General features: G+C 43.8%; 1 protein-coding gene and 1 pseudogene across 2 annotated transcripts in view; one reads left to right on the forward strand and one right to left on the reverse strand.

The window, feature by feature from the left end:
• LOC103015028 (inhibitor of carbonic anhydrase) overlaps window positions 1–23,115 on the forward strand; it is a 55,778-nt gene that overhangs the window by 16,185 nt on the left and 16,478 nt on the right. For both annotated transcript variants that reach the window (XM_028166165.2, XM_007180912.3), the window contains 9 exons: window positions 7,071–7,243; window positions 10,501–10,609; window positions 11,429–11,590; window positions 12,882–13,029; window positions 13,846–13,901; window positions 17,740–17,918; window positions 19,235–19,406; window positions 20,272–20,420; window positions 22,461–22,551. In XM_028166165.2, coding sequence (XP_028021966.2) covers window positions 7,160–7,243; window positions 10,501–10,609; window positions 11,429–11,590; window positions 12,882–13,029; window positions 13,846–13,901; window positions 17,740–17,918; window positions 19,235–19,406; window positions 20,272–20,420; window positions 22,461–22,551 — 1,150 coding nt within the window. In that variant the 5' untranslated portion in view covers window positions 7,071–7,159. The remainder of the gene's footprint in view (window positions 1–7,070; window positions 7,244–10,500; window positions 10,610–11,428; window positions 11,591–12,881; window positions 13,030–13,845; window positions 13,902–17,739; window positions 17,919–19,234; window positions 19,407–20,271; window positions 20,421–22,460; window positions 22,552–23,115) is intronic.
• Window positions 3,482–3,894, reverse strand: LOC114237828 (40S ribosomal protein S21-like; annotated as a pseudogene).

Below are 23,115 nucleotides of genomic sequence, written 5' to 3' on the forward strand. Positions count from 1 at the left end.
GTGGACATATATTTTCATTTGTTTTGGGTAAATATCTAGGAGTAGCATTGCTGGGTCATAATGGTAAGTTATGTTTAACTTGTTAAGAAAATGTCAAACTTTTTTGAGTAGTTGTACCATTTTCCATTCCCACCCACAATATGATAATTTCAGTTGCTCCACATCCCGCTAACACTTGGTGTTGTCAATATTTTCACATTTAACCATTCTGACAGGTGTGTGTAGTACCTCACAACGGTTTTAAATTGCATTTCTCTGATGAGTAATAATGTTGTGGCTTAGCTTTCCATTTTCTTTTTTTTTTAATTAATTTTTTTTGAATTTTTGAATTTTATCTTTTTATACAGCAGGTTCTTATTAGTTATCCATTTTATACATATTAGTGTATATATGTCAATCCCAATCTCCCAATTCATCACACCACCAATAAATAATTTATTTTTTTATTTATTTTTGGCTGCGCTGGGTCTTCGTTGCTGCACGCGGGCTTTCTCTAGTTATGGTGAGCGGGGGCTACTCTTTGTTGCCGTGCGTGGGCTTCTCATTGCAGTGGCTTCTCGTGTTTCAGAGCACAGGCTCTAGTCTCACAGGCTCAGTAGTTGTGGCACATGGGCTTAGTTACTCCACGGCATGTGGGATCTTCCTGGACCAGGGCTCGAACCCGTGTCCCCTGCATTGGCAGGTGGATTCTTAACCACTGTGCCACCAGGGAAGCCCTCCATTTTCTAAATGATACCTTCTGAAGAGCAGATGTTTTACATTTTGATCAGGTTCACTTACCTAATTTTTATTTTTTGTTATTATGTTTTGTGTCCTCTCTAAAAATATTGATATAATTGGCTACCCCCAAAGTTGCAATAGTTTCCTCTTTGTTTTATTTTAGAAGTTTTATAGCTTCAGCTTTTATGTTTTGGTCTATGATACATTTTTAGTTTATTTTTGTGTATGGTATAAAGTAAGAGTTGAGATTCACTTTTCTCATATGGATATCCAGTTATTCCAGGACTTGTTTTTGAAAAGAATATCCTTTCTTCACTGAATTACCTCGGCAGCTTTGTTGAAAATCTACTGACCCTATATATATGGGTCAATTTCTAGACTCTCTGTTCTGTTACATTAAGCTTTATATCTCTCCTTGTGCCAATATCACACTGTCTTGGTTACTGTAGCTTTATAAGAAGGCTTGAAATCAGGTAGTATAAATCCTCCAACTCTATTGTACTACTTCAGTGTTGGTTTGGCCATTTAGATCTTTTGCATATCCAAACACAATTTTGAATCAGGTTATCAAATTCTATAAAAAACAAGTTTAGGCTTGGATTATTATTGAGATAGCATTTAATTTATAGATTATTTTGAGGCTTGGCATCTTAACAATATTGAGTTTTCTAATCCATGAACATTCTATATCTATTTATTTAGGTCTTCTTTCATTTATCTTGGAAATATTTTGTAGTTTTCATGTACAGCTCTTGTTCATAATTTGTTAAATTTATCCCTAGATATTTCATATGTATATATTTTTTAGATTTTTTTCTTTCATTTTTCTTGGCTGCATCAGGTCTTAGTTGTGGAACGCTGGGTCTTCATTGAGGCATGTGGGATCTTTCGTTGCAGCGCGGGCTCTTTGTTGTGGTGCGCAGGCTTCTCCCTACTTGTGGCGTGCAGGTTTTTCTCTCTCTAGTTGTGGTGCGCAGGCTCCAGGGCACGTGGGCTCTAGCGTGCGTGGGCTCTGTAGTTGGCGGCAGGTGGGCTCTCTCGTTGAGGCATGTGAGCTCAGTAGTTGTGGCGCAAGGGCTTAGTTGCCCCGCAGCATGTGGGATCTTAGTTCCCCCACCAGGAATGGAACCCGTGTCCCCTGCATTGGAAGGTGGGTTCTTTACCACTGGACCACCAGGGAAGTTCCGATATTTCATATTTTTGAAAGCCATTGTAAGTAGTATTTTTAAAGTTTCATTTTACAGTTTGTTCTTTTTAGCATTGTAGAGATTCAACTGATTTTAGCGCTTTGACCTCAGATCCTAAGACCTTTCTAAACTCATTTATTCCTTAAAATTTTCTGTGTAGAGAAACATGTTATCTGTGAATATAGACAATTTTCTATCTTCTTTTCCAATCTGTATGCCTTTTGTTTCTCTTTTGAGCTTTGTTAAAATGGTTAAGACCTCTAATACAGTGTTAAACAGAAGTGATGAGAATGTCTGTCTTTGCATTGTTTCTGACCTGAAGGGGAAAGCATTCAGTCTTTCACCATTAGGTATAATATTAACTGTGGGGTTTTTTGTAGATGTTTTTATCAGGTTGAGGACATTCCTTTCTATTCTTACTTTGTTTGGAATTTTGAATTGGCAAGTGCCTTTTCTGTTCTATTGAGATAATCGTATGAATTTTTCCGTTTTATTCTGTAATATGATGAACTATATTGATTAGTTTTTGCACATTAATTAGACTTAACATTCCTGGGCAAGGGATAAACCTGCGTGTGTGTGTGTGTGTGTGTGTGTGTGTGTGTGTTCATGTACTCAAGAATTTTTTTTTGGCTGGATTTGATTTGTTAATATTTTGTAAATGCTTTTTGTGTCTATGTTCATGGGGGATATTTGGTTGTAGTTTTCTTTACTTATAATGTCTTTGTTTGGATTTGGTATCAGGTTAATGCTGGCCTTAGAAAATGAGTTAGGAGTATTACTTTCTCCTCTACTTTATAGGATAGTTTTTGCCACATTGGTGTTATTTCTGTTAAGTGTTTGATAGAATTCATCAGTGTAACCACTTGGGTCTGGAACTTCCTTTAACATTCATTGTAGTGCAAGTTTGCTGCACCCAAATTCTCAACATTTGTTTGTCTGGAAAAGTTTATTTTTGCCTTCAGTTCTGAAAGTTATTTTCATTGGTTTTAGATTTCTAGGTTAGCAAGTTATTTTCCTTTTAGCACTTTAAGGATATTCCATCGTCTATGACTTGTGTGGTTTCTGACAAAAAGTCTGAGATATTTATTGCCTTTGCTCCTCTGTACCTAATTTTGTCTCTTTTCTCTGGTTGCTTTAGAACTGTGAGTTTGTAGTTTTCATAATATTAGGAAAAATTCTGGCCAAATATTTCTTCACATATTTTTTCTTGCCCCTTCCCCCCTTTTTTATCCTGGACTCCAGTTACACATATGTTAGATCACTTGATACTGTATGACAAGTCACTGAGGCTCTGATCATTTGTTTTCTATCTTTCTTTCTCTCTGCTTCATTTTGGATAGTTTGTAATAATGTCTTCTAGATCATCTTTTTTCTTCTGCAGTATCTAATCAGCTGTTAATCTCATCCACTGGAATTTTCATTTCAGATATTCTATTTTTCATCTCTAGCAATTCTTTTTGGCTCCTTACATCTTATATTTGTATGCTCATTATGCTCATGTTTTTCTTTTCTTGGGGGGAGGGTTCACTATTTATTTATGACAAATATTCCACATCCATGATCCTCTCCAGTCAGAAGTTCTTTGAGAGGATGCCATGGGCCTTGGCCAGTTGGAGAATGGAGTCATCTGACTTTCCCATCCTGTGAATGGCCCCGCAGATAGCCTAGGTTTTGAACTGGGTGTTGAACCTTCCATAAGCTTACTTATGGAATCTTTCATAAATGCACTATTTATTCAATAAGATTTTCTCCACTCTGAATGGTGGGAACCCAAATGATTCCTAACCCCATTTGAGTTCTGAGAAATGTTTGGTTTAAGCTCCCTATTAAATTTTCTTTCCCTAGCAGCAGTTGTACTTACTTTGTTGACCTCAGCCAAGTTCACCTGGACTGACACGTGGTCTTTGGCACCAATGATGCAGTTGCTGGCAGAGTATTTCTGCGGCAAATACAGGTCCACGAACTCTCTGGCATCATTTTGCATGTTGAGGGCGTGTCTGGTGGCACCATGACAAGCATGGGAGCAGAAAGGAAGCACCGCATCCCCCGACAGCGCTGATGTTCATGTTTTTCTTTAACTCTCCGAGCATACTTATAACATTTAAAATAGCTGTTTTAAAGCTATTTTCTGTTTTAAAGCTATTTTCTGTTAATTTCCTCATCTCTTTCATTTCTGGTTCTGATTCTATTGACAGATTTTCCTCCTGGTTATGGGTTACATTTTCCTGCACCTTCACTTGTGTATTAATTTTATTGGTTGCTGGACACTGTGAATTTTACCTTGCTGAGTACTGTATTTTGGTTTTTGGGTTTTGTTTTTTTTTTTAATGTAAGGAGTGTCAACCGTTTTTTCTGGCAGGCATTCATAATGTCTTCAGATCAGCTTAACCTTCTCAAGACTATCTTTCAAGGTGTTTAGGCAGTGTCTAGAATACCCTTCTTTCTAGATCTAGTTTAGCTTACTTATGGAATCTTTCATAAATGCACTATTTATTCAATAAGATTTTCTCCACTCTGAATGGTGGGAACCCAAATAATTCCTAACCCCATTTGAGTTCTGAGAAATTTTTGGTTTAAGCTCCCCATTAAATTTTCTTTCCCTAGCAGTTGTCCTTGCCTGGCCTCCACAGTGCTCAAATTGATATTTAGCCAGAATCTCCCAGGTGTGACAATTCTGGATTTCAATCTCTCTTCTCTTTCTCCTCTCTTTTTGCATTCCCTGCTCTTTGGTACCCTGTGCTGCACATTCTAATTGCCTCCACCTTACCAAACTATGATCTCTGTCTCCTCAACTTGGGATGACTATCGGGCTGTTTGTTTTCTCTTCTCTGCCCTGCTATCTGGACATTTTGTCCAGGAAGAAAGCTAGTGTGATTACAGGGCTTACTTTATTTGTTTCCCTTCTCTCGGGGATCACAGTCCTGCACTTCCTGTTGTCCAATGTTTTAAAACATTTTTTTCATATGTTTTTCCCCAGGTGTTTTTTTTTTCTCTCACCTGTTTAAAGTGCTAGGGCAAGTCCTATATCAGTTATTTCTCATAGGTGGAAACAGAAGTCCATCCTGGTTTGATTTTTTGTTTGTTCGTTTTGTGTTTTATTTGTTTTGCCTTTGTTTAGTTCCCTGTTTTAGTACCATGTTTTTGTCAAGACTTTAGCTTTTCCCCTAACAATGCAAATATCATTCACCCTATTTTATACTCACAATGAATGAACTAGTGATTACCACTGGGGAGAGGGAAGGGATGAGGGGCAATATAGAGGTAGGAGAGGAAAAAAATGGTTATTATAGGATTATATGAAATTATCTGTGTGAAACTTTTGGAAATTGTAAAGCATGGTAGAATTTAAAGAATCTTTCATTCAATAATAAATAAATAAATAAATAAATAAATAAATAAATAAATAAATAAATAATTTAAAAACATCGGAAGTTCAAAAGCTACAGTTTTAATCATTTGACCATAAGCACAGGTGACTGAAAATAGACTTTCAAAAAGGCTTTCTCAGTAAGTGCAAACTTTTGAAAAAGAAAAAAAACTGCAATTGTATACAGTAGCTCTGTGTAACTTAACCTGCTTACAAAGCTATTTTCATTTATAGAGTTGTATTGTCTGTACAGCTACCAGTCATTTCCAAGAGCAGAAATGTTTTAAGAATCTGTATTGGCAAGCAGAGTAAACATGTTTTGAAAGGCTCAAAATGCAACATGAGCTATTACTCCACACAATTCTATTCTGCACAAGGGCACATGTCCTGACAGCTCCATTCTCTCACTGGCTCTTCTACCCTGGCGGCTACTATCGAAGGCCTGTTCAAAACAAAGCTGAAGCACTCCATTTGTCATTCCCGGTCTTTGGTATGGGATTCTCTCTAAGGAAATTTGACATCTCCTCTCCCATTTATTTTGATATTTCCTACTTGCAGACAGTTAAAAGGCAATACAGGCTTTGTAGTCAAACAGACCTGGGTGTTTCAAGTATTAGCTTCATCTCAAGTTATTTGATATCTCTGACAGTTTTTTTTTTGTTTGCTTGTTTAAACTCATCTACAAAATGGGAACACCGGTATTTAACTGGCAGGACAATTGTGGGCATTCGAGGAGGGTCGTGTGCCTGGCCCACTGCCTGACACACAGGGCCTCCTCAAAAACTCATAGCTGTGACTGCTGTTACTTTCATCTGCTAGATTTCATCTAAGATGACATTTTGCTCAAATACCACAGATTTGTAAACAGCATTTTGCCTTTGCATTATTGTTAACACTAATTACTACAGCTTAAAGTGCCAGTGAAATGAACAGACACTGATTTTAATGCCCCAGCAGTTACTACCATGTAAGGTTAGAGTATCTAATGCCAAGGCAAAGACTAAATCATTAGGCCCAAAGCTTCCTTCCCATAAGACTATTTTCTTTTCTGAGGTGAAATTCACTAACATGACATTAATCATTTAAAAGTATACAATTCAGTGGTATTTAGTATGTTCATAGGGTGGTGCAACTACCGCCTCTATCTAGTTCCACCATAGTTCCAACACCCCAAGAGAACATCCTGTACCCATCCTCCTCTTCCTCAGGCCCTGGCCACCACCAATTTGCTTTCTGTCTCTATAGATTTACTTATTCTAGATATTTCATATAAATGGAATCATATAATGTGTGGCCTCTTGTGTCTGGCTTCTTTCATTTAACGTATTATTTTTGAGCTTTATCAATGCTGTAGCATGTAGCAGTACTTTATTCTTTTCACGGTAGATTATATTCCATTTTGTGGATGTACTATATTTTGCTTATCAGTTCATTCACTGCTGTACCTTTGGGTTGTTTCCACCTTTTTTGACCATTGTGAAAAGTGCTGCTCTGAATATTTGTATATGTATTTGAGTACCTGTTTTCAATTCTTTTGGGTATATACTTATGAGTGGAATTTCTGGGTCATATGATAATTCTGTATTTAACTTTTGGGGGATGCTTTGGCTTTTTTCTCCAAGGGAAAAGGCACAACCAGAGAAATGGGACCTGAGAATTTATGTGAGCCAGGCAGCCAGTCCAATTTGTGTCTACCCCTCTCAGCCAACCCTTGACCTTGCCTTTAACCTCTTCTTACAGCAGAGAAAGGTGAGTGCTGTGGGTCCCTTATACCCCTGGCCTGTCTCCCGTAGGGCTGTGTCTGGCTGTCCCTGAAAAAACTGTGAGATGGTGCACTGTCTCAAACCATGAGGCCAATAAGTGCTACAGCTTCCATGACAACATGAATAATGTCCTTTCAGTGGATGGTCCTCATGTCACCTGTGTGAAGAGAACCTCTTACCTTGAGTGCATCAAGGCCATTGTGGTAAGTCACTGCTGCCTAAGAAGAGTGGAAGAAAATCCATACTTTCTCCTTCTTTTTCTGTACTTGTTATTAGTTTATTGCTTCAGAACAACTTTCTCCCCCAAGGAACTAGACCATGCTTTAGAGGAGAAAGAAATAAGCTAAAGACTTGAAAGTACAGAGACTATGTGTAGATGAAAATATAGGTGCTCAACATTCATTAATAGTGAAAACAACAATAATAATAATTAAACAACTGATAGAGAAGGATTCAATGAAAATGGCCATGGTAAAGCAAAGCCAGAATTGCACTGAAAGAGAAATCTATAAAGACTCAGAAATAAACAAGAAGCTCTAGTATCACTATTATTACTTAATATTGTTTTTGGAATTTCCTAGTAATGCAATGATATAAAATACATATGAGATAGAAACAAACAAAATATCAATATTTTCAGATGCTTGCATGCCTAGAAAGTACAATGGAATCAAGAGAAATGTTACCGTAATTATTAATGAAAAAATTAGTTTGGTAAAAGACAAATATATCACAATTAATGTCATTTTCATATATCAACAGTCACTAGTTGGGGAAAAATAACCCCAAATTGTGATCTCATTTACATTTAAAATGATATACAGAAAAATGTTGCAGGGAAAAAATCATATGAGAGATCTGCAAGATTATTATAAATGTAATACAAAAGTCTGAGACAAATGAACAGTACTTATTAATAAATTAAAACATATGCCATATTCCTAGACAGGAAGACTAAACTTCATATATTTGCACAGTTTCCCAAAGTTAATTCATAAATTTAATATAATTGTTATCAAAATTATATTATAAAATTTAAAAAGTCAGTAAAATAAGTTTACAATTCTTAAGAAGAAGTATGGGTGAGAATATAAAATAGTATTATGAAAAATAAAATGAGCTGGGGAGTAGCTGAGGCCTGCCTGAAACTATAACATATTTAATAACAGTATTACAAGGAACAGGGTCCTCGGACAGATGTAGAAGATCTGGAAGAGAACAAAATTCAGACATATTCCGAGCTTTCTATACATACATCCATCTATCTAATTATCAACATGATATGATGTAGATGCAAACTATGATGAATGTCCAACTCTAGGGCAGTATGGTCCTAGGCTTAATGGTTACATACACATAGATTTAGATATTGTATGATAAGGCATACTTTCCAAACAAATGTCTGAGAAAGGATTCTTTAGTTGGACAACTGGATAGACGTTTAGAAATAAAATCAAGTGAGATATTTAATCCATTTACCAAAATAAACTCCCAGCTTGACTCAATTTGACTAATGTAGATAGATCTAAAAAGATAAATCACAAAAGTAGACAAATTTGGAAATGTAAAAATTTTAAATCTCTGACAAAGAAAAAAAATTAAAGCCCTAAGCATACAGAAAAATATATTCACATCAGCTATAACGAAACAGTGTAGTGTAAAAGCTATATAAAGATGTTATTTAAATTTATTAGAAATGCATAAGAATAACAAGCTATAAACAAACTACTCACAGAAATTACAGCTAGTAGACGATACAAGTAAGGAAGGGAAAATGTTCATTCTTTATAATAATCAAAGGATGCAAATAAAACCACCTTAAAGTAACAGTTTATATCTCATGATGTGATAACATTTCTTAAATGATAGTATTTCTTGCCAGTAGTTTTGCGTGAAATTGGTATGCATTGCTATGGGCATTAGAAATTATAAATTTCTACATCATTTCTGGAGAAAAATTTGGAAATATTCAGTAAGGGTCATAAAGATGTACACAAACTTTATTTATTTTCTCTAATTCATTCATATTTATATATGACCTTATGCAATTGGGGGAGCTGGTTAAGAGGTGTCTGTAAGACTATTGTCTTTGCATCTGATACTGGAACTTGAGGAGGAGGTGGTCAGGAGGGGGAAGATGTGTGTAAAGCAGGAAAGAGTGAGAACCATCTAGAACCTCAGTCATGAGCTGGAGCCCATGCGGATGGACTGAAACCTGTGACAGTTCTTGTTGCTCCTGACCTTGATGGTGTTCACAAGGCCTAGTGGCCTTCTTGTCTTTTACCTTTATACTAAATCCCTCCTTTTCTTAAATTGGTTTCTGATACATGCAACCAACAGAGTACTAACTTGATATATGTATATACATATGTATACATATACTTATATATGAATACACATTGTAAAATATATGTAAGAAAAAATGAGATGGGGTAAAGGGAGGCAAGTATACAGAAATGTAGTATTAAATTTATAAAAAGCTAAATTACTTTAAATGTCAATTAAGAAATGAATAAAAAGCACTATTTACAATAGCCAAGATACAAAAGCAACCTCAGTGTCCATCAGTAGAAGAATGGATAAAGAAGATGTGGTGTATATATACAATGGAATATTACTCAGCCATAAAAAAGAATGAAGTCTTGCCATTTGTGACAACATGAGTGGAGCCAGAGGGTATTATGCTAAGTGAAATAAGTCAGACAGAGAAAGGACAAATGCTGTATGATTTCACTTATATGTGGAATCTAAAAGACAAAACAAATGAACAAATATAACAAAACAGAAACAGAGTCATAGATACAGAGAACAGGTGATTGCCAGAGGGGAGATGGGTAGGAGGAGGAAAGATATAGGTGGGGGAGATTAAGAGGTACAAACTTCCAGTTGAAAAAAAAGATTTCCATGAGGAAATGAGGGGTAGGGAATGATCCAACCTCATTTTTGAGAAGAGGTTGTGAAGTTACTGCTTCTCTCAGGGAGGAAGGAATTCTTGGCTGAGAGATCCTTGAAGAGGGAATCCAGACTCAAGGGTGCAAACCATGACTTCTTATGGGTGGAAATATTCTACAACTCATTCACTCAATTCAACATTTATTGGACACCTACTGGCAGTCGGTGCTGGGATTTGGAAGGATAAAACAACACAATAACATCCCCACCTTGGTGGAGCTTGCATTTCAAAGGGGAGGACAAACAATAAATGAAGGTTTGTCAGATGGTTGATAAGGGCTCAGGAGAGAAACAGAGGGCTTCCAGCATTTATGAGGTGGTAGTTTTAAGAGCACAGTGGGAGAAAGGCTCACTGAGAAGGCTTTTGAGCCAACACTAGGGAGATGGAGGAGGTCTGAGCCATACCAAGTATCCACGGCGATACTTGTCAAGTGTCCCTGGCAGAGGGTTAGGTGAGTCTTCCTCAGAGGTGAGGGGCTTCATTCATGTCTGACCTTTTCTCTTTCAGGCAAACAAAGCAGATGCTGTGACCATTGATGGAGGTTTGGTGTTTGAGGCAGGCCTGGCCCCCTACAACCTGAAGCCCGTCGTGGCAGAATTCTACGGGTCAAAAGATGGTGCGTCTTCCGCGGGGACCCAGGTCTCTGTTCTGACACAGCAGCCACAGCGGGAAGCAGGGACTCTGTTGGCATTACACTTGCAGGGAACAAAGCTGCTGGAGTTCTTTAGACTGTGAGAGGCTGTTACCTCTGCTAACTCACGGGGGCTGGGATCTTGGCTGTTTCTGGGAAGCTGTGAACTTGGAGCATCCTGATGGGAATGCTGCTGGTGCTGCTGAGTGAGAGGGGACACGCTGTCCAGAGTCCACTGCCCACCCGGTGGGGTTGCCCATCTCTGGAGACACACAGACCTGGACAGCCTCTCCGTGTGCCAAGTCCTCTGCAGGTTCTAGAGAATACAAAGAGTTTGAAGAATGGGGTTTGGGGAGTCGAAGAATGGGGTGCCTGCCATACTTGTCCATGAGTGTCACCAGTGTGTGTGTGAGCACAGTCTGTCTCAATTTGAGTCCAACTTGCAGGGCCCTGGAGAAACCCTGGAGATACCCTCCATACATTCCTCCCACATCTTCATCTTCGTTTCCAGGCTGCAGACAGAGAAGGCAGAAAAGCCCGTGGGGAGAGACAGTAAATCTCAATGACTGGAAGCTGTAGGCCCTGTAATAGCTGGTGCAGAAAAAGAACTCAAGTGTATTGCCTTGAAAAGGGGCAGTTTCCTTTCTTCTGTCAATCAAGGGCCTTCCCTTTCCTTTTCTACCTGCTTACCAGGAGATGTTGCAGGTCCTAGGATCCCCCCAAGTTCCATTGCACACACTCGGGAAGATTAGTGGCAATGATGTGGCATCTTCCTTTGGCCCTTCTTTCTCTGCTCCTTTTCAGATCCACAAACTCACCATTATGTTGTAGCCGTGGTGAAGAAGGGCAGCGATTTCCAGCTGAACCAGCTCCAAGGCAAGAAGTCCTGCCACACAGGCCTGGGATGGTCTGCTGGATGGAACATCCCCATCGGGATACTTCTTCCCTCTGACTCGGTTGAAAAAGGTAAGCTGGCTGGGACGGGGTGCCCTGAGGCAGGGCTCCTACTCCCGGCACCCACGTGGACTCTATCGGGGCCTTACGATCACTATCAGGCGTACAGGTTTCATAAACTCCAAGATGGGGACAACCTGCTTTAAACGTGCGCTGTCTGGGTTTGCTGCACCAGCGAGCCTTGGGAACTGGCAGCTGAGTCTTTCCTTCTCTCAGCAAAGGAACCCCGGTCTCTGAGCTCCTGGCAGCCCCACATTCACGGTAATCCCAGCAGTTTGGCTTGACAAGGGCCATCGTGGAGGCTAATGAGAAAGGGGAACTCCCCTCCAGCTGCCCAGGAAGGCTCACTGGGGATGATCGCCATACCGCCAGCAGTCAGGCCTCAGTGCTGTGGGTGAGGGCTTGGGATGAAGGCGAGAGGGGATGAGTGGACCAGAGCTATGATTTTTTGTGTACTCCAGTCTCTTGTTCAGTTCTGATGAGCCATGGTGAGCCTAGTTTTTCTTTTCAGCCCCTGAAAGATGACAGCCAAATTTTCTGTGCTCTGCAAAAGTGTGTCTTTTTGAGCCCTGCCGACTCTGCAGCATTCATGTTTCACCTGTGTTTGGGGCTGCAGAGGTCAGATGGGGTGCTGCAGCCTGGGCCACAGCTCTGGCCATGTTTGCCCTTTCTTGGGGTTCCTGCTTGCCTCGGTGTCAGACGCTGTTGGACGTCTGTCTGGGCGGTTATGAGGCAGCTGTTGGCATACCCCCGCACCCATGAGGCAAGTTAATCAAACCCCTCCCATGAATTCCTGGAAGAGGGATCCCCGGGAGCCACCACAGACCCTGGATCAGAAGAGGAGAGGGGTGGGTGGGACCATGTCCTGAGATAAGGAAGGGCTGTCAGGGGTTCCTGCGTGTTTAGAGTTCTGTGGCCTCCCCCACCAACCCCAAGCCTCCGTGTTGGTGAGCTAACCAGGTGAGTGGTGCTGGGGCTGCAGCTTGGTGCTGGGGCTGCAGCTTGGGTCAGTGCAGCTCAGCAGCTTTCGCGCCCTGCAGGGAACAGGCTGGGAAGCTGCTCCTGGGCTGGAGCCCCGGGCCCACGCGTGAGCCATCCACGCCCTCAGACCCGGACACTGTCGGCCACCTCTGCACACCCACTTCCTCATGACAGTCCCGGGCAGTGCGTGCAGACCCCTGGGCTCTCACATACGGACACACACACACACACACACACACACACACACACACATACACGCATGCATGACCAAGGGGCCCCGCCAGCTCATGCCCTGAGGTCCATGTGTCTCCATGTTGAGCAGCAGCGGCTGAGTTCTTCGCGGGCAGCTGCGTCCCCTGTGCGGATCAGACAGCTTTCCCCAAACTGTGCCAACTGTTTGCGGGGAAGGGGACCGACAAGTGTGCCTGCAACTCCCACGAACCGTACTTTGGCTACTCGGGGGCCTTCAAGTGAGTGGGGCCCCCTTGCTCCTCCTCCTCACTCTGATGATGGGGAAACTAAGGCACAGGGAGTGGACGGGGCCTGCCCCAGACCACCTAGAGTGTCAGTGTGAAACACAGGGTCTCGAGTGCCTCCCACGGCCCACCCTCGTTCCTGCCCGTCCTGAGGGGCAGTCTTCTGTGGGGGAGCCCCGCTTGTCTCCCCAGATGCAGGGGTCTGGACCAGGGAGGTCTCTGGGATCCATGGACACAGGCTTGGGCTCCCAGCTGGGCCAAGGGCTAGGAACCCTCCCCCACACCAGCTGCTTCTCTCTGCCTGAGCATCTCCGTGTCAGGGACACGTGCTGCTTCTCCCCACCTCCCTCTCAGCCCCCTGCCTGCAGGCACTTCTCCATACTCCACGCCCTGCAAGAGACAGAGCTACTGCTCAAAACCAGAGCAAAACTGGCCGGGAGTCCAAGGCTGTCTAGAGTTTTTATCCTCTTTGTAAAAGGCTTTAAACCTTTTTTTCTTTTTTTTAATCTGTTGCTTTTGGCTGCCTTCGAAGAGGAAGGTGGTGGGTCCCTCTTTTGCATCCTCCCTCCCCAGAGTTGCCTGGGATGTAGCTTAGGGGGCTTCTGCCTGCTTCAGACCTGGGCTTGGCTGTGGGGATTCAAAGGGTCTTCAGACAGGGCCATCACCTCTGTGAGGGCAGACCAAAGCCCGGGAAACTGTGGGTGAAGCCCTGTGAGCCAGTGGCCGGAGCAGAGCCTGGGGAGGGGGGACTGGGGGAGGGGCGAGGCTGTGTTGTGGACAGTGCCTGACCACAGCTGTCCTGGTCCTCAGGTGTCTGCAGGACGGTGTGGGGGACGTGAGCTTCGTGAGGCACATGACGGTGTTTGGTAAGTGCTGGCCGGAGGAAGAATCCTGCGGGCCACCCTCTGGCTAGAGGAACTCATTCCTTCCTGAGCCGCCTTACATCTAGAGATGGATGGTGCTAAGATCTTAATGAAATAGGAGAGTTTCTGTATAAAAAACACTTCCACTATTTGTACTTTGTTTAGTGCTCAGTTTGTTCAGTCTATAAATCTACCAAACAAATCTGAGCATTTAAGCATTACTTACCAACTAATAAAACAAGTTTTAATAATCAGATTCTCTTAGTCACTGGAATACCAGTTCCAGATCTAATCACTTTCTCTTGAATGCTTCATTATAAAGGGCTCCTAAATGCTTTAATCACCTTAAACAAACACAGATTATTATAATGATTTCAGAACTTATTAGCACATCTATAATTAAATCTGTTGCAAAAGCATTACTACCATGGACAAAGATGTATTTCTATGTTAAAAAAAAACAAACCTTCCAGACTTTCGGGCAATTTATCAGAAACAAACAAACAAAATAATATTTCAGACAAGTTCAGTTTACAGATTCTGGATTTTATAACCAATTAAATTTCTATTAGATACAAAACACACTTGTATCACTTAGGATGTTTAAATAAGAGATGTCTATTCTATGCTATGTTCATTTTTAAAAATGTGTCTGCCACCTCAAGGAGAACTTTGAGCCCTCACTCTTTCCAGGGGCCTTGGTTCCTCGCAGCCTGGTGTCTTTCCCTGACATGGAGCAGAAGTGTAGTGGCTTTGGTCCCTTGCTCAGCCGTTCACAATTCACTGTCCCCTCATTATCACACATTGACCTGGTTTGCTAGCATTTTGGCAATTCATGTGTGTCTTATCATCAACAATTTTAATTAGTGGTGTCATCTATGGGTTTTGTCTCCCAGAATCAAGTTGCTCCCGATAGCCGTCATTGTTATTTCCTCTGGCTGCTCAAGTTGGCACAGTTAGGCCAATGGGTAGCATCTTCTAATGCTCACCCTGGAGAACTGAAAACATCCTCACTTTCTGAAAACAACCAATTGTCCGAGACCATCCCAGTTTCCCTTTGCTGAAAGTCACATGTCCACTATTATACAAGATCCCTCATTGCCTTTTTTTTTTTTTTTAATTATAGGGATAGGAGATGGATCAGCAGGGGTGAGAGGAGGGTGTTTAAATTTATTTATTTATTTATTTTTGGCTGTGCTGGGTCTTCGTTTCCGTGCGAGGGCTTTCTCTAGTTGTGGCAAGCGGGGGCCACTCTTCATCGCAGTGCGCGGGCCTCTCACTATCGCGGCCTCCCTTGTTGCGGAGCACAGGCTCCAGACGCGCAGGCTCAGTAGTTGTGACTCACGGGCCCAGTTGCTCCGCGGCATGTGGGATCTTCCGAGACCAGGGCTCGAACCTGTGTCCCCTGCATTGGCAGGCGGATTCTTAACCACTGCGCCACCAGGGAAGCCCCCCTCATTGCCTTTTAAGCAGAAGTTTCTGAGAGACTATCCACTGGGCTGTAGGGTAAATGAGTGTTGATGGTGAGCTGCTGCCACCACTGGACCCTAGAGGGACTGATGTGGAAAAGTTATTTCTTTCTGAAGATGTTAGATCATATTGATTCTTTTAATTCTAACATTACCAAACTGTTTAAAATTTTTTCTTATAATATAAAGATTTAAAATGTATTTTCTCTGCAACATGCTTGATTAAAATAGAACTATTCACAGGAACTCTAATTGTACTACTCCTTCCCTTTCAATGTGAGATTTTATCAACCTAAGATCTTCTATGTGAGTTTTCTAGGGCTGCCATAACAAAGTACAGTCATCTCTCGGTATCCATGGGGTGTTGGTTCCAGGACCCCTGCAGATACCAACATCTGCAGTTGCTCAAGTCCCTTATATAAAACTGTGCAGGGCTTCCCTGGTGGTGCAGTGGATGAGAATCCGCCTGCCAATGCAGGGGACACGGGTTCGAGCCGTGGTCTGGGAAGATCCCACATGCCGCGGAGCAACTGGGCCCGTGAGCCCCAACTACTGAGCCTGCGCGTCTCGAGCCTGTGCTCCGCAACAAGAGAGGCCGCGATAGTGAGAGGCCCGCGCACCGCGATGAAGAGCGGCCCCCGCTTGCCGCAACTGGAGAAAGCCCTCGCGCAGAAATGAAGACCCAACACAGCCATAAATAAATAAATAAATAAATTTATTTAAAAAAAAAACTGTGTAGTATTTGCATATAACCTATGCACATCCTTTAAATCATCTCTAGATTACTTAAATACCTAATACAATGTAAATACTATGTAAATAGTTGCCTGTGTGGCAAGTTCAAGTTTTGCTTTTTGGAATTTCCTGGAATTAAAAAAAAAATCTTTGATCTGCAGATGTGGAACCCACATCCACTGCAGATATAGTGGACCAACTGTACCGCACACTGGGTGGCTTAAGCAACAGAAGTTCATCGTCTGAGTTCTAAAGGCTAGAATTCCAAGATCAAGCTGTTGGCAGGGTTGGTTCCTCCTGAGGGCTGTGAGGGAGAACCTGTTCCTTGCCCTTCCCATGGCTTCTGGTGTTTGCTGGCAATCTTTGGTGCTCCTTGGCTTGCAGTTACATCACCCCAATCTCTGTCTTTCTCTTCACATGGCATTCTCCCTGTTTCCAAATTTCCCCTTTTAGGAAGGACACCAGTCATACTGGATCAGGGACCCACCCCTCCCCACTCCACTATGACCTCATCTTAACTAATCACATTTGCACTGTCTCTGTTTCCAAATAAGGTCACATTCTGAGGTACTGGGGATTAGGACTTTAACATATGAATTTTAGGGGGACACAGTTCAGAACACCTTCTAATACCTAGACAAGGGGAACCAAAGAGCCTGTTTTCCTCACACGGTTTTCTGGTTCTTATTTGCACCTATAGAGTGTCCTGACTGGGCCCCTAGGCCTCCATCTATCCCTCAACCTCTCTGCCACCTTTCCCCAGCAGGCTCTGCCCCCAGGGGAGTGTTGCCGCTTTAGTGGGGGACCTGGATTGTCCTAGCGTGGCACTGTGTCAGCCACAGACTAACTCAGACTTTGATGAGTTCCCTTAACCCTCTTAGCCTCAGTCTCCTCATCTCTAGAAGGGGATAATCTGGATAATCTACCAGCCTCCCCCAGTTGTTATGAGAATTAAACGAGGCAGAGCATGGAGAGCCTTCAGGTCAGTCTTTGGTGTGCTGTGAGCTCTCAGAAAACATTTGCTGTCACCATCCTTGTTAGCAGAGCCTTGGGCCTAGCATGCCTCCCAGCCCTGGGACTCTCTGCAGTGAGAACGTGTCATTTCATCTCCTGAGGGCTCAGCATCCTCACCTGTATAAAATGTATTTGGAAAAGATTCTCTTTTAGTCCTCCTCAGGCTGTTAAAAAATGATTAAAGGAGACAGTTTAGGTGATACAAATTTCAACACTTCTTGAAGTGGGCAGTCTCCATTCAGAGAACTGCAAAATAGGGCAGAAGGCAGGAAGCTTTGATAGGATAAAGAACAACGAAGAGAAAAATAGACAATATCTGATTGACTGGGTCCACTTTGCCAAGGGTGAGAAGGAAGAAGGAAGGAAGTATAGAGCCCAGAGTTGGCTTGCCATTGGGGGCCTGGCTGACTGGATAGACTGCATTTCTGGTCAAGCAGAACATTTACAGGCACAGGAAGTTATCTAAATTTCCGTGGTGACGTGGCATCCCAGGCAGGAGCGGCTCCATCTTGGGCTTAGAAAGTTATTTCAACAAATCCCCAAACAATCTGGGATCCAGGGAGAGGCGGGGACCACACCTCCTTCTCTGCCTGCCGTCAGCTTATGTGGGCTCCCCTCCACAGAGAACCTGGCTGACAAGGCTGACAGGGACGAGTATGAGCTGCTCTGCAGGGACAACACCCGGGGGTCTGTGGATGAGTACGAGAGGTGCCACCTGGCCCGGGTCCCTTCCCACGCCGTCGTGGCCCGAAGCATGGGCGGCAAGGAGGACTTGATCTGGGAGCTTCTCAACCTGGCCCAGGTAGCCCCATCCACCATCCTCCCCTCCTGCGTAGGGGGCCCTGCTTGGATTTGGGGCACTCGCCTTCACTCCCTTCTAGCCACTGTGGAAGTTGTGGGTGTCCAGCACAGCGGGAACCACGCCACATGTCCTCCGCTTCACTGACAAGCCCTCGGTCTGGATACGTGATGGGCAGCAGTGGCCATAAAACTCCCTCCCTTGGCATCAGCAACGCCATGGGCCAAAGACTCCACAGAAGCCCCTTGTTGCCCCATTTTATTCTTCTCAGTTGTAAAGAGGTCCTCAGGCTGCAATGCAGGTGCCGTTCCTCCATGAGGTGCTCCCCTCTTACCCCATTGGTGGGGAACCCTCAGCGGCAGGTTCCCGGCCGTGAGCATTCTGTGTCCTGTGCTGGCAGCCCTCTCTCCCAGCCCACCCTCATCCGGTCACCTGTCCCATCTCTGTCAGCACCCTCTGCTCAGCACTGGGTGGTCAGAGATGAACTAGACACAGACCTGCCCTTGGGTCACTCACAGACGACTGTGGAAGATACGGTGAGCACATTATACACATAGATAATCACCAGAGGGCACAACCTTGGGGGCATGGATTATGTACTTTGAAGGGACTGATTTGCAGGGCATCTCTGGAAAGGTTCCTGGGCCCCGGGGGTAAGCTGTGGGCACCCCAAGGAAATGTGGGGTTGCCAGAGAAGGCAAAGTGCAGAGCCACTGCAAAAGCAAAAAGCAGACAGACGTCGCAAAGAGCATGTGGGTAGGTGTTACCGTCAGCTACCATCAGGAATGGCTTTGGGCCAGTCAGCGGGAGTTATACGCAAAGGGCCCTTCGTTTTTGGGGGGGCGAGAAAGAGGAAGGGACTGCTTGAAGGCCTTCAGTGGCAGGCCTGGGGTGGCAGACGCGCCCAGGGCTTCTGATCTCCAGGCTTGATGGTCCTGGATCAGCACCCACTCCAGGATGAAGCCCACTGGAGCCACTTGGGGCAATCAGATGGCCAGCAGTAAGGCCACCATCACTGGCTGCCCCATGGAAATGCAGCATAGGAGAGGAGCAGCTGCCTGAGTACCCTTTATGCAGACCTGGGGGCAGCCCCCAGCAGTTTCCCTGAGGCCCACAAAGCAGACAAGCTGGGATTTGCTGGAGAAGATTTGAGAACCCCGTGAGCCACAGGGACTCTGGAGGGTCTTGCCATGGTCTTTACTCTCATGCACTCATATTTCTCTTGCTTTCTGCTCTCCTTGTCTGGTTTGGGGTTTGTTTTTCCTTTACTTCCTTATGCTAGCCTCCTTCCTTCACTGTTTCTTTTATCCTTTGAACAGGAGAATTTTGGAAAAGACAAGTCAGCAGAATTCCAGCTCTTCAGCTCTCCTCATGGAAAGGACCTGCTGTTTACGGATGCCGCCCTTGGGTTTTTAAGAGTCCCACCTAAGATGGACGCCAAGCTATACCTGGGATATGAGTATTTTTCTGCCATCCAGCATCTAATGAGTGGTGTGTAAGGTCCTGGGGGGGACCTGGAGAGCTTGGGCATGGGGCAGGGTGTGGCCATGAAGGTTTTCCTGGTGCCCGCAAGCCTCACCTCACCCAACCTTCACTGGCCTGCAGGGCCCAAGGGAGCTACCACCTGCATTGGGTTCATGCAAGGATTTTCTGCTGAGCTGGGGAAAAGGTCTGAATTAGGGGGTCACAAAAGGCTTTGAAAGACCTTCAGATTACAGGCAACTTGAAGTAATGATGGTTCTGGCTCCCTTAACATAGTTACTTACTATGTGCCATGCATATGTATGAGTGCTTAACTTGCCACCATCAGGAGCAGAGCTAGAATTTCAGAGGGTTTTAATCCAGTGCCTGCGTTCCTTTGGATCCCCATGGTTTATTTCTTCCTTCCTTCCTTCTTTCCTTTTTTCCGCCCCTTCATTTAGTTAACCAGTAGTTATGGAGCATCTACCAAAGCCACTGAGATTGATGTGGGCGTCAGAGCAAGCAGGCCCACCCAGAACAAATGACACTGGCTTCCAACTGGGGGATGCTCCCTGGATGGGAGAACACCGTCCTGGAAGAGAAAACCTCAGAAGGACCTGAGCTGGGCTGGTGCTCAGAGAGGCCTCCCCTTGGGAGGTGACATCTGAGTAGGGGAGGTCAGGAGGGGGCTGGCTCTGCCTTCACTGCTCTTTCTGGGAACCGAGTTCGCCATTTCTCCTGGGAGGTGATAGGCGGGAATGAGCGGTGACATGGGCATGAGACACTGCTGCCAACTCTGGTGTTGGGCAGCCGCTCGGAAGCCAGTGGCGCTAACCGTCCCCCTCCCCTCCCCCATCTGGGGGCTTCCTTTGGATCCCTGGCTCTTCTCCACCAGACCTAGGGGCAGAAGACCCCCAGAGGGTGATATGGTGTGCAGTGGGCCAGCACGAGAAGGCCAAGTGTGACGAGTGGAGTGCCCTGAGCGGTGGCATCTTGAAGTGCACCGTGGAGGAGACCACCGAGGGCTGCATCGCCGCCGTCGCGGTAAGGAGGGCCCCGCTCCTGCAGTTGGGCTCTGACACCCGGACACGCTGCGCTTCTGCGAGTCTGGCGGTGAAGCCCCCTTCCCGGATGTCTTCCCATCAGCTGTGAGGCTGAGACGCACCTGTTACGTGCTGCCTTCCCCCACCCCCCACCCCCAACTCTCCAAAGCCCCACCCCGCTGCTCCCACAGGCCCCTGCCACTCGGGGCCGGCGGAAACACAGAGCAGCCCAGGACCCAGACTCCTTAGGAGCTCAGCTCTGGAGCCCAGGGATCTCTGAGGGGTCCTGCCTAGGGAGCTGGGTGACACCCCAGGGTGTGGTCAGCACCCCTGTGGATTGGGAAAGCAAATCAACCTTTTCAGTTCTCTGGGCAGGTTCAGTTTTTTTTTCTGGTGATAAAATTATTACACGCTGGAAAAGAAATGAAAAATAAATGATATCATTTACAACTTCATAACTTAGAAATCATCACCACATAATTTCTGAGTTATGATGTTGTGTTGGTATTAACCATCCATTTTCTCTATGAGCAGACAATATTTTTGAGATTAGAAAAAAATAAATTTATAAATAAAAGATTGAAAAAATGACAAACTTAGGAGACTACAATTTTTCTTAAGAAAGAAGATCTAATTTTGGTAAACGTCCCTGGGACCAACTTCTAAGATTAAAGTCTTGCTATTTATACAGTCTCCTAAATTTGTCAATTATAAGAATTAAATGAATTTGAGTGCTTGTAACATTGCCTGGCATATAATAAGCAGTCTATAAATGTTAACAGTTGTTATTATGATTTCAATTCTTGAGCACAATTGGTGCACTTTCTTAGGTAATGAAGTATTCATTTAAAATATGTTTTTAATGGCCACATAATAGTCCACCAAATATTTATTCAACCAATTTCTAAATGTCTATATCTGAATGATTTCCAAATCCTTTGCTGTTATAAATAATACGGGATTGAAGATTTTTGTTCTATACCCATCAATATTTCTAATATATCTTTAATATTAATGACAGTGAATATGTCTGGAGTTACCTACTATGTGCCATGCATATGTATGAGCTCTTAACTTGTATTAACTCATTTATTCCTCATGATGAGCCTATGAGGTAGATTTTGCACCCATTTTGTGGATGAAAAAAACGTACCTAGAATAGTATTTAGGGATGTGTCCTTTGGAGTAGTCAGATCCTGGAGGCTGACACATTCCATAGTGGTTATGAGCAGAAGCTAAGGAATTAAACTACCTAAGTCTTAGTGACCATCTATTGGATAAATTACTTAGCTTCTCTCTGCTTCAGTTAACTAAGGTATAAAAGGGGGAGAATTATAGTACCTACTGGGTTCTGTGAGGGAGTACAAGAGGAAATCATTGTAAAGTGTTTAGAAAAGGGCCTGGCACATAGTAGGGGCTTGATAAGCTTTTGCTTCTATAGTTACTACTGTTTTAAGATAGATTTCTAGAAGAGCAATTAACAGTAGAAGAGCAAAGAGTGTGCCCGTGTCTGTGTGTTTGTTTCTTGATGACCTTATCTATGAATATAAGTACGCATTTTTTTGTCTCTGTTGTTGGAAAAGTTCATTGATTAAAATCATGAGTTAATTACTAATGAATTATTAATTAGAGTAGAGTGCTAATGGGGTTATAAGAACAGAATTGAACTCTGCCATAAGGAAGGAAATGTGTTCCGTAGAAACAGATTAGACACATAACCTGAGTCTCATTGTTGAGTGAGTGACAATGGTCACAAAAAAAGTGTAGTGATGGCATGTCCAGTACTCAGAACAGGGTCTCATACGAGGGCACAGAGATGACCAGGGAGCATGACCTGGGTTGTGTGCTTGCTTCTGGGTTAACAGGCTAAAGGTATGTCCAGTTTTCTAAACTCTGTGTTTATGTGGCAGAAGCTTTGGGTCATACACCATTTGGTTTATCACAAGGACGTGTGACATGAAGCCAATGAGATGGAAACCTCTGAGGGTGAGACAGGATAACAGCCTCACTGTTGTGCTATTGGTTTATTTCTTAACTTCAGAAAGGAGAGGCTGATGCCATGAGCTTGGATGGAGGCTTCATGTACACAGCAGGCAAATGTGGTCTGGTGCCTGTCCTGGCAGAGAACTACTGTAAGTGGAGGGGAGGGTCTCTGTGTTTTGTTCCCTCTGGGCTATGGAAAGGTGAGGAAATAATTCAGTTCAGTTAACTGTTCAGTTAACAGTTCCGTTAACTGTTAACAGAAAGGTGAGGAAATAATTCAGTTCAGTGTGGAGATAACAATAGCTGTTATCTGGAGTGTAGGGAGCTAGTAGATAACATCTATCTTTCTCAGAGTCAGAACCAGTTAAGATATAGGTGCGGAACTTAGGCAGAAAGAAATCAAAATAAAACCTTTATTACCGAAAGAGTGATATTGGAGGGCATGGCATAGAGCTGGCCATGGGGCTTGTCAAATTGTCCTTGAGTTAGAGTCACCCACCAATTCAGGAAGACAGGTCTGCTGGCAGACCGCATGCTGAGGGCAGAGGGAAAACACATTCTGCAATAGATGAGGCGATCGAAACCACCCTCTCCCCATTCTCTTCAACAAAGAAAGAGCCACAGGTGCCTAGATCCTTTTGCCAAATTTACTAATCCAAAATTAGCTCACCCAAGCTGCACTGGGACATTGAGGGATGGGGCCACAAGGTCAT

This window comes from Balaenoptera acutorostrata, chromosome 4, assembly GCF_949987535.1.
Source record: "Balaenoptera acutorostrata chromosome 4, mBalAcu1.1, whole genome shotgun sequence".
Taxonomy (NCBI): domain Eukaryota; kingdom Metazoa; phylum Chordata; class Mammalia; order Artiodactyla; family Balaenopteridae; genus Balaenoptera; species Balaenoptera acutorostrata.